The sequence below is a fragment of the Plecotus auritus genome (genome assembly GCF_963455305.1).
Source record: "Plecotus auritus genome assembly, chromosome: 5".
NCBI classification, from domain to species: domain Eukaryota; kingdom Metazoa; phylum Chordata; class Mammalia; order Chiroptera; family Vespertilionidae; genus Plecotus; species Plecotus auritus.
Genome location: NC_137776.1, coordinates 155,127,612 through 155,139,926, shown reverse-complemented (window position 1 = coordinate 155,139,926; position 12,315 = coordinate 155,127,612). Strand labels below are relative to the sequence as shown.

Genomic DNA, 12,315 nt, shown 5'->3' with positions numbered 1-12,315 from the left:
GGAAAACACCAAAATATGCAGGCAGGAACAAGCCAACATCAACCAGGGTAGATGGAGAGCTAATAATCCTTGTCCTCAGGAAAAAAACAAAACTACATATACTTATAGTATAAGCAAGGTCAATTTGCCCTGCCCATCTTGCCCTACACCTTGAAAAGAAGAATGTGAGGATGGCAACTGCTAAGTAGAATTTAAAACTCTTTGGAGCTTTAACTTAGGGGGGTTTAAAAGGCTTACCGTGGAACCTGTATTTGGAGGTGACGATTCTTCTGTGCACACAGACAAGACAGAGAGGGAAGGCATCTGGGATATCATATCAGAAGGGGTCAGGGCTGGCACTTCTGTGCCACTGTCCAAGTTCAAAGTTGAAAGCCCAAGACTCTGATGCCCACTGAGCTCACTGGCACTGCTTTGGGTGGAAGGCTTTGGGGAATTCTGGAACGTGCCATTGCGGAGGCAGGATGTGCTATGGAAAGTGCTTGCCAGCTTGGCTGTCTTCTGATTGCTGTCATCAGAGTCAAGTTTGGGGAAGGACAGGGATTTGATATTGCTTACTGCAGGAATGGGGGGGAGGGATACTTTGGAAGACAGCGACATCTTTTCACAGTTGCCCAACTGTGGTAAGGTTATAAAGCCATTGGGTTTATGAAGAGGCTTGAAATCTAGTGTTGCCCGCTCCAAGGATGCCAGGACTTCTTCATCCTGTAACACAGACCCAGAGCTGCCTCTAGGCAAGTTACTGTCCAATAACTGAGCCATAATGGGTCCAGTGGTTCCTACCAGAATGTTTCTCAGTTCTTCCTTCTCATCAATAGTTTTTAACTCAAGATTATCAAATGGGTCTTCTTCACACTCAAAGTCAGCAGGATTGAAATCTGCCTTTGTGTGGGGTGGGCTGAGAACTTTCTGTTTCATGGTACTGCTGCTGACCCGAGTCGGGGTGAGGATGCTGTTGTGCTGTAAGGTGGCAAGGATGGGGTTAATAGGAGGTGGCATTGTGGTGGTACTGTGAGTCTTGGAGAAGCTCATTTTGTTATCGCCCTCTGGGCCACTCTTGGAATTCACTTTAGCTTCTGCTTCCTCAGCCTTCCGTTCTGCTTCCCGCTGGGCTTCTTGGATTTTCTTAATATCTTCAGCCCACTCAATGGTTTTCTTTTCCAAGGAGAAGTCATACTGCAAAGACATATCAGAGAAAGAAGATGTGAACCTAAGTGGCTGCCCCTCCCCAATGCAGCATTTCAGGTGTACTGGATGATCTACACCAGTGGTCGGCAAACTGCGGCTTGCGAGCCACATGCAGCCCGCGAGCCGCGGTTTGCCGCTCTGTTGACTAATGAGTTTGCCGACCACTGATCTACACTCAAGAAGACTAAGGCTTCCTAATCTTATAGGATTTAATCAAAGTATGCTCCCAGATTACTTCTAGAAATTAATTAAAAAGAGCTCCCACCACCTTGAGCCTATGCATCAGTGACATGCCCTCGATTCTCTCCCCTCAGGCCATGTCCCTTCCTAGATTTCTTCATTGGTGGCTCAAAGCTCAGCCAACCTCCTCTATGATGCTTTGCTGATGACCTATTCCTTCCTCTGAAGTCTTACAAAGATCTGTCTCTATCATTTGATGCAGAGCACATGTGACCACAATAGCTTTGATCTTTCTCTAAACCAGAGGTGGGGAACCTTTTTTCTGCCCAGGGCCATTTGTATATTTGTAACATCATTCGCGGACCATACAAAATTATCAACTTGAAAATTAGCCTGCTATATTTGGTCAAACATTTAATTAATGCCTTGGCAAGGCCAGACCAACCAAATGATTTCGCAGGCCTTATATGGCCTGTGGGCCAGATGATCTCACCCTTGCTTTAAACACTTCCCCAACAATATCACATGCCTCTTATTGGCTTTAAGCCTTAAGGTCTCTATTATCTAGCACAAATGTCCTAATAGATCATGTGCTGGATAGTAATAATCCCTAACATTTAAGAAGCACTTACAAGGTACCATGCATGATTTGAAGCAGAGTTTATGTAATAACTCTAGATTTTCTCAACAACCCTTTAAAGTAGGTACCACTGCCCAAGATAATAAAGCTGTTAAGAGGTAGAGCCTGGATTTGAACCCAAGCAATCTAACTAAATACTCTATGCTTCTTAAACCACAATCAACTTATAATGAACAGATTATACTCTAAGTGCAAGAAAACTGCTTATTAAATCTAGACATATTCAAATTAAGATTTTACAGAGCAAATTGCATAAGAATTTACTTAATGGATCCTTAACAATACCTTAAAGTATACAGCTCAATTTACAAAAATTTCATTTGCACACCTGCAAAAATACACTATTATATGAAACTAAATCCACCCAGGAATAGGAGAAAAAAACCTTCAATGCTCACCCTAAAGCACCAAAGCCAATCAATGTCTTGTGTGCATGTTCAAGGTTGGAGACACATTAAGAGTGAAAGAAGGGGAAAGAAGAGAAAAGAGTAGAAGAAAACTCTGGTCATTTCCAAGCCTTTCAGCTTCAAACAACACAAGAGAAGCCTGGAAATGTGCCTATCAAGTTCACTTACACCCCTGAGCTGGGCATCAGAAAGACACCTGGGGATTACAGTGCTTCCTTTCTATCACCATCAGCATAGTAAGAAAACAGCACTTGGGCAAAGACTGCTGCTTGTAACTGTGGAGGAAATCAATTTTGCAAGTGGTTTCCTCCACCAAAAACTGAGGCTGTAACCAACTTCCTGATGCCTGTGAACACAAGTGTCCGAAGTTTCATTCCCAAAAATAATTGGAAATGTCTTTCCTTTTTAATAAAACCTTTACCAAGCTTTTGGTTTTTAATTACTAAAGTAATGTAGAATACATGGAACAAAAAAATGCAGGAAAAAATAGTGAAAAATAAGAGTGTGGTTTGAGTGTACTATAATAAATAGTAAAAAAAATCATGGAATATTAGGAACCAGAATAAGCATTATAAGTGCATTATTTTGTTTAATCCTTACAATAACTTTAAAAGCTAATTATTCCCATTTTACAGATGAGGAAATGGAGGCTTGGGGAGTTTAAGCTATCTGTACAAGACGACACATAGCAATTCCAGCCCATGATTGAGTGACACCCATTAACCTCTCTGCTGATGGGCACTTAGGCTATACACCAGCATTCAAAACAAGTTTTCTGAATGGGTCAATGAAGTGGTGAATAATATGAGTATAAAAGGTGGAGGTGTACTGCCTAAGTGCCCATCAGCAGATGAGTGGATTAAGACAGATTGAGTGACACCAGAATCCACTCTAAACCTTTATACTAAGGGCCACCCCCACTGCTGTGGCTACCACTACTACCACATTCAATGAAAGCTTTCTGGACCCTGGGTACAAGGGTTATGTATGTTTTTTCCACTGGCTCCCCTTGATGAATTTTCAGCTGAAAAATGGAGTTCATACTACCATGTAAGAGCAAATAAGGCCAAGTTATAGGAAGATTTAAGTTAGCCGTCTATGGCTCTAGGTCTGATTCTTCTCTGTATTGGGTGGGATCCAGCACCAATACCACAGCCAAATTCCCATGGAGACACCACATAGTCAAAATTTAATGCTAATCTGCAATTACAGAACAAAAAAATTTCAGCTGGCCCACACTGGAATAGAGCTCGGAGCCTAGGTTTCCCTTTTTGTTACTACTGGGTGCTATGAATATAGTGATCACTGATCAAATAAACAGAAAATTCACAGCATTCAAAAGAAGTTTTCTGAATGGGTCAATGAAGTAGTGAATAATATGAGAATAAAAGGTGGAGGTGTACAGCCTAAGTGCCCATCAGCAGATGAGTGGATTAAAAAACTGTGGTACATCTACACAATGGAATACTACACTGCTGTAAAAAAGAAGGATCTCTTACCATTTGCAACAGCATGAATGGACCTGGACCATTATGCTAAGCCAGTGGTCGGCAAACTCATTAGTCAACAGAGCGGCAAACCGAGCTGCATGTGGCTCACGAGCCGCAGTTTGCGGACCACTGTGCTAAGCGAAATAAGCCATTCGGAGAAAGATAAATATCACATGATCTCGCTCATTTGTGGAATATAATGAACAACATAAACTGATGGACAAAATAGATCCAGAGACATAGAAGCATCAAACAGACCATCCAACCTCAGAGGGAAAGCAAGGGTGGGGTGGGGCAAAAGATCAACCAAAGGACTTGTATGCATGCATATAAACATAACCCAGGGACACAGACAGTAAGGGGGTGAGAGGGCATGAGCTGCGGGGTGGGAACAGCTGGGGTGAGGTTAATGGGGGAAAAAGGAGACATATATAATAATTTAAACAATAAAGAATTATAAAAAAAGATGGAGGTGTTTTTTAACCATATAATCATATTGCTAATAGTATCCTGCACACAGAGAGGTATTTACCAAATATTTGTTGTTGCAAATAAAAGTCACCAGGCAAACAAAACAAGGTAAAACATTATAAGGGAAATCTATATCTTTTCTGGTCTAATAGTCTCCAAACACAAAAGGAATATCAATCAATTCAGTATTCAAAAATATATAAGATAATATCATTAGTAATTAGAGAAATGTACATCAAAACCACAATAAGAGACTATTACAGAAGGGTGTATAAAGACAATATAACAAGAGCTGGCAAGGATATGGAGGAATTAAAACCCTCATGCAGTGTGGGTGTGATTATAAAATAATGCAACCATTTTGGAAAACAGTCTGGCAATTCCTCAAAAGGTTATAGTTACCATATGGCCCAGCAATTCCACTCCTAGGTATATACCCAAGAAAACGGAAAGCCTATGTCCACACAAAAACCTGTATACAAATGTTCATAGCAACATTACTCCTAATAGTCAAAAAGTGGAACCCACTAAAATATCAACTGATGAATAAAATATGGTATTATTGATACAATGGATTGTTATTCAGCCATAAAAATAAATGAAGTACTAATATTTCATTCATACAACATGGACAAACCTTGAAAACATTATGCTAGGTGAAATAAGCCAGTTATAAAAGGCTATATATTGTATTATTCTATTTATATGATATGTCCAGAATAGGCAAATTTATAGAGACAGAAAGTAAATTTAGTGTTTGCTAGGGGCTGGGGGACAAGGGAAAATAGGGAGTAACTGTTCATGGGCACTGGGGTTTTTTGGGGGTGATGAAAATGTTCTGAAATTAGATCATAATGATGGTTATACAACTCTGAATATACTAAAAACCACTTATTTGCACACCTTAAAAGGGTGATTTTTATGGTATGTGAATTATATCTTAGTAAAGCTGTTATTTTTGAAAACATAACTGAAATATTCCCACCATGATTACTCACTGCATATAAACTGAAAGATACAACAAAGAATCCTTTTTAGAACGACATGCTAATGCCTTATTAAATCCTCCATAAACAAAACAACTTTGAAAAAAAAAGTATATTTTAAAAAATCTTAAGTCACAGGAAGAAGTGTTTGAATGAGTAGTGTACTGTTTTTCCACTTGACTCCTTCTCTAAACTGTAGCTCCTTGAGAACAGTGATTAAGGCATTTCTTTCTATCCTCAGCCTAGCAGAGCACCACTCAAAGGCAAGCATTCAATAAATGTGTACCGAAAGAAGAAAGGAAGTCGTATAACATAGGTCTCTTTGCTATTTTCAAGAATTCTATATATACATTTATATATAACTGAGCTTTAAAGATGAGAGGGTTGAGAAAGAAGCTTTTGAGAAGATGGCATTTCAGCACAATTCTAAAAGAGCAACAGCTTTTAGTACGGTGAGAAAGAGAAAAATACCCCAAGTGGAGATAACAACTCATGAGAAAAAGCATTTTATATACACAGTATGTTCAACAAATTGCTAGTAACCTAGTTTAGAGGGAACATGAATAGACTAGACAGTAATGGGGAGACACAACAGAGAGAAAAATGTTATCTAACTTGAGTGACAGAGAGATAATGAGGATATTAATAAAGAAAAGGAAAAGAAGTAAATAAGATAGGCAATGGGGATTCATTTTAGACAAGGCACAGAATTCCAGGAATATACAATCTAACAGATTACACAAGATCTGTAATAGATATATAGACGTGTGTGTGTGTGTGTGTGTGTGTGTGTGTGTGTGTGTGTATATGACACACACAATGTAAGCCAAGCAATAACAAGCTATAAAAAATACAAATAAGAGATATGAGAATGGGTTTTTTTTCTATTTCACTATACATCAAATTCTTACTCATGAAATTTTTAAATGCACTAAACTTTAACTAAATATCACCACTTACCTGTACTTCTCTGACAACCTGCAAACAATCAGGCAGGGAGAAGCCAATAGGTAGACCAACTTTAGCTGGTGTTTTGAATTTGTCTCCTATCTTAAATGGGACATCATCAAGGTAACTGAAAGTCCCTACAATCAAAAATAAAGTAGAAAATATCAGCAAAAATCTTATTTGTTTTGCTATAAACTTATGTCTAGGATATAACATTAATATATGCTATCCTAAGACTAGAAGTTCCTTCTCTGACTGCTTACCTTCTCTCCTGACCCCAGATCTCTAAAGAAAAATCCTACTTGATCTTATTAGGGTTTATTTTCAATTATACATAGTGTAAAAGCCAAAGTACTAGAGGACTAAAAGGTCTCCTCAATGCTCACAACCTCTCTCCCTTCAATTCCTAATAGTCGCCTCCTAGCTCACACTCACTAAGTCACAGTCACAACTGGTTCAAATGCAAGTCACAAATTCTGCACTGGCTGCTATATCTGGGATGTTCTTCCCTCAGATATTCATGTGACTTATTCCATTATCCCTTTAAAGTATTTGCTCAAATATTACTCTCTCAGTGAGGTTTACCCTGACCACCCTATTTAAAATTACTACCACATTGCCGAAAACCGGTTTGGCTCAGTGGATAGAGCGTTGGCCTGCGGACTGAAGGGTCCCGGGTTCGATTTCGGTCAAGGGCATGTACCTTGGTTGCGGGCACATCCCCAGTGGGAGGTGTGCAGGAGGCAGCTGATCGATGTTTCTCTCATCGATGTTTCTAGCTCTCTATCCCTCTCCCTTCCTCTCTGTAAAATATCAATAAAATATATTTTAAAAAAATAAAATAAAATTATTACCACACCCTTACCACAATACTCCCATGTTACCATCTATCTTTTCCCCATAGCACTTACTCCCTTCTAACATACTATATAATTCACTTTATAATTATACTTATTGTCTATTTTGCCCAATGAAATGTAAGCTCCTTGTAGGCAAGCATTTAAGATGATTTTACTCACTAATCTAGTCTCAAAACCTACAACACTGCCTGACACATATTGGGCATTTAGTAAATACTGTTGAATTGATGATAGAATCTCCACAAAAGAAACTCTTAGATTAGGATTTTTCTACTTCAGTAGGAATCACTTTTTAATTACTATAAAGAATTACTCTAGTTTTTTTGTTTTCAAGGCTACATTCTGGATAGTTGTGTAAATATTTTAAGCACAGCACTTATGAAAAAAGGAAAGCCCTGAGCAATGTTGCTCAGTAGTTAGAGTGCCTGCCCATATACCTACGGGTCACTGGTTCGATTCCTGGTCAAGGGCACATACCTGGATTGTAGGTTAGATCCCCGGCCCCAGTTGGGGCACAGGGGGAAGTCAACCAATCGATGTATCCCTCTCACTGAGATGTTTCTCCCTTTCTCTCTCTCTCCCCCTCCCCATTCCACTCTCTAAAAATCAATGGGAAAAATAACCTCAGGTGAGGATTACCCCCAAAAAAATAAAATAAAATGAAAACCACAGGAATCAGAGATTAGGATTATCTTTAACTCCCTAAAGGTTGTCTGCCAACCTGGCCAGTGTGGCTCAATGGTTGAGCATCAACCTATGAACCAGGAGGTCACAGTTTAATCCCCAGTCAGGATTCATCCCCAGGTTGCTGGCTCAGGGTGTGGGCTTGATCCCCAGTAAGGGGGCTTGGAAGAGGCAGCCGATCAATTATTCTTTCTCATCATTGATGTTTCTATCTTTCCTTCTCCCTTCCTCTCTGAAATAAGTAAAAAAATATCCTATAGCTCTGGCCTGTTTGGCTCAGTGGATAGAGCGTCGGCCTGCGGACTGAAGGTTCCCCGGTTCGATTCTGGTCAAGGGCATGTACCTTGGTTGCAGGCACATCCCCAGTGGTGGGTGTGCAGGAGGCAGCTGATCGATGTTTCTCTCTCATCGATGTTTCTAACTCTCTATCCTTCTCCCTTCCTCTCTGTAAAAAAATCAATAAAATATATTTAAATATATACATATATATCCTATAATATAAAAGGGTAATATGCAAATTGCCTGAACGGCAGAACGACTGGTCGCTATGACACACACTGGTCACCAGGGGGCAGACGCTTAATGCAGGAGCTTCCCCCTGGTGGTCAGTGCGTTCCCATGAAGCCGGGATCACAGCTGGCGAGCCTCTCCCGCCTCCGCGGCAGCACTAAGGATGTCAGTCAGACATCCCCCGAGGGCTCCCGAACTTCGAGAGGGCGCAGGCCAAGCTGAGGGACTTCCCCCTGCCCCCAGTGCACAAATTTTGTGCACTAGGCCTCTAGTATTTAAATAAATAAATAAAGGTTGTCTGTCTATCACAGCTGAATAATACAGAGAGACCAGGAGACCATCACAGATTTATATAGTCAGACAAAATGAGAGTGCCTCTTATATGATTCTCATTACCTATACCAGGAGTGTGGAATGTCTGGCCCACAGGCCGTACAAGACCCACGAAATCATTTGGTCTGGCCCTGCCAAGGCATTAGGGGTTAGTTAATGAAATGTTTGATCAAATATAGCAGGCTAATATTTAAGTTTATAATTTTGTATGGCCCATGAATGATGTTATAAATATACAAATGGCCCTTGGCAGAGTAAAGGTTCCCCACCCCTGATCTATACACTCTAAACTGGACAGTGGGTTCTTTCCTGGACCAGGTTTGTGGCTAAGTTACTGGTGGACCATCACAGACAATGAAACATACTTGATAAAATGAATTTTGGCCCTAGCCAGTTTGGCTCAGTGGATACAGCATCGGCCTGTGGACTGAAGGGTCCTGGATTCAATTCCGGTCAAGGGCATAGGCCCAGGTTGTGGGCTCCATCGCCAGTAGGGGCCGTGCAGGAGACAGCCAATCAATGACCCCCAATAGGGGGCATGCAGGAGGCAGCCGATCAATGATTGGAATATTAGCAGCTACTAAAATAAGGTTTATTTCTGAGCCTCACACTAGTGTATTTTCTTGAGTACTAACAGGCAGAATAAAAGACAATATACCTCTTCCATGAAGATGACTTCTTTCCCTTCTAAGAACCCTATAGATTTAAAGACTTAGCAAGGTCAAGATATATTTGTAATCCTGTCGTCATATCCAATCTTGTTGTAGGTATTGGTCTGATACACCTGAAACCCTCCATCAGGAAGAAGACCCCTGCTCCCCCTCTCCCCACAGCTGGAATCAAAACATTCTGTCATTCAGCTAGCAAATTAAATCCATAAGTATTCAATTTAACAATTTTTCTGGGGCATAACCATAATTATTAACACTAGGAAAATTTCCAAGTTGGTCATACCCTTGTAAGTGCTGTTTTCTCAGCTGGCAATACCTATCACATTCCCACCCTTATTTACTTGATTAAAAAATTTTAATCCTTTAAGAATGAGCACCTCCCTTCTCAATCTCAGAATACCTAATTCACACCACCTCATATCTTACCTCTGTGTTGTTAATAGTTCGTTTCCATTGATAATATTTATCAAATGATGAGAAAGAATCATTGATCAGCTGTCTTCTCCACGACCCCTATGGGGGGGTCATACTTCCCCCAGAGACTGTAAGTGATCATTTGAACGTTCCTTAGTAAGAGATAAATGTCTCATCTCTACATCCCCCAAGTTCAGTATAATGTCTGGCAGATGAGATTTGCTCAATAAGTGAAGAACACATAAAGACATGGTCTTCTACTTCTTTCATATTTAACTCTCAATCCCACACTAACTCACTTTCAATTAATATTAAAATTCAAAATTATTTACCTAAAATAGCAAAGCTAGTCATGAAAATGTTTTAATAGAGTACTCATACAAGACACAGCACATTTATAAGATTCTGGACAAAGTCACAAAAATGTAACAGGTGAAAAAAAAAATCACCTAGCTTGCCAACAAAACCAAGTGCTGGTTACAAAACTAAAACCTTCTGCCACTTATAAAATCTTTATGTTATAGAGGTTAAAAACAAAGCTTTTTTTTATTGATTTTTTTTCACAGAGAGGAGGGAGAGGGATAGAGAGTTAGAAACATCGATGAGAGAAAAACATCCATCAGCTGCCTCCTGCACATCTCCCACTGGGATGTGCCTGCAACCAAGGTACATGCCCTGGACCAGAATTGAACCGACACTCTATCCACTGAGCCAAACCGGTCAGGGCAACAAAGCTCTTTTTAACTTTAAACAATTTTTATCTATCTTCCATGAAAATGAGTGCTCAAATGTTCCTGAAATTATATTCTATCTTTGGCTAGTACCCTGATTAATTGGAAACAAAGCTGAAATTAGCATTTTCTAAGCAGTACTGGAAAAAATAAAATCAAGTTAACAATAAAAAAATTAAGTATTTTGTTTAAAATATGATACATATTACAAAAAACCCTACCCATAGTAACACACGCCTATACAATATACAAGTATAAGAAAATCTATCCAGCCGAAACCGGTTTGGCTCAGTGGATAGAGCGTCAGCCTGTGGACTGAAGGGTCCCAGGTTCGATTCCGGTCAAGGGCATGTACCTTGGTTGTGGGCACATCCCCAGTAGGAGGTGTGCAGGAGGCAGCTGATCGATGTTTCTCTCTCATCGATGTTTCTAACTTTCTATCCCTCTCCCTTCCTCTCTGTAAAAAATCAATAAAATATAGAAAGAAAGAAAAAAAAGAAAAGAAAATCTATCCACATTAATCCTAACAAAATTTTCTTAAACAATTCTATTATATGGTAATGAAAAATCTGGGGGAGGGGGACTATCTATAAAAATTACTAAAGATATCTGAGACTGAGAATATCTCTCAAGAAAGGTGTTCAGTTTCCTTGCCTACCTTTCATTAGGAAACTATAACAGTGTTACATACACCAATGACTTAATATTCTATAGATGGAACTAGGCCCTGGCTTAGGGACAGACAAGATCAACTAGAACACCTTTAAACATCTAAATTAGCACCAATTACAGGTATCTGCTTTAAAAAGTAGTTTTAGCCTGGCCAGCATGGCTATGCGTTCAAGCATCAACTTATGAATCAGAAGATTATGGTTCGACTAGTGACCCAGTGCACGAAATTCGTGCATATTAAAAGGGGATTTAGAGGAAATAATTTAATATTGTTATTTGCCCTTTCTCTATAATAGAAGTGTCAGAGATGAAAGAAAATTAGTAAAATGTATATGAAAACCTTCCTCCTGTCAGAGTCTGGGGCACACCACGGGACCCAGAGTCAAGTCCCCGCCCACCCACCTGCACCTCAAAATCGCATGAGACTCAGACCCGGCCACCCCCCACCCCCATTGGGCTAGATCCAAACCCAGCCAGTCCCACCCTTGTCAAGCCCTGCCAGGCAGGGGGCATAGCCTCAGGTCCCCTGGCCCAGTGCCAGGACAGGAGGGCGTGGCCTGAGGTTCCCCCAGCCCAGACCGGGGCAGGGGGCGTGCCTTGAGGTCAACCATCAAGCCCCGCCAGGTGGGGGACATGGCCTGAGATCCCCTGTCAAGCCCCACTGGGTGGGGGGCATGGCCTGAGGTCCCCCGTCAAGCCCCGATGGGCGGGGGCGCAGCCTGAGTTCCCCCAACCCAGCACTGGGGGTGCACCTTGAGGTCCCCCATCAAGCCCTGCTGGGTGGGGGGAATGGCCTGAGGTCCCCTGTCAAGCCCAGCCAGGCAGGGGGGCACAGCCTCAGGTCCCCTGGCTCAGTGCTGGGGCAAGGGGGTGCGGTCTGAGGTCCCCTGGCCTGGTGCCGGGGTGGAGGGCACGGACTGAGGTCCCCCGGCCTGGCGCTGGGGCCAGAGGGAACAGCCTGAGGTCCCCTAGCCCAGCAACAGGACAGGAAGAGCACCTTGAGGTCCCCCATCAAGCCCTGCCAGGTGGGGGATGTGGCCTCAGGTCCCCTGGCCTGGCACTGGGGCGGGGGGTGCGGCCTGAGGTCCCCCAGCCTGACGCCAGGGCGGGGGGCACAGCCTGAGGTCCACTGT

At 41.6% G+C, this 12,315-nt stretch overlaps 1 protein-coding gene across 6 annotated transcripts in view; it reads right to left on the bottom strand.

Annotated features, from left to right (window-relative positions):
• The window catches only part of UBAP1 (ubiquitin associated protein 1), a gene marked incomplete at its 5' end in the record, with an annotated part of 46,895 nt that overhangs the window by 7,566 nt on the left and 27,014 nt on the right, over positions 1-12,315 (bottom strand). For 4 of the 6 annotated variants that reach the window (XM_080671236.1, XM_080671240.1, XM_080671238.1 and 1 more), the window contains 2 exons: positions 238-1,173; positions 6,320-6,444. In XM_080671236.1, the coding sequence (XP_080527362.1) occupies positions 238-1,173; positions 6,320-6,444 (1,061 nt within the window). Of the gene's footprint in view, positions 1-237; positions 1,174-6,319; positions 6,524-12,315 lie in introns of those variants that run through there. The other 2 variants (XM_080671235.1, XM_080671239.1) reach the window with 2 other exon arrangements.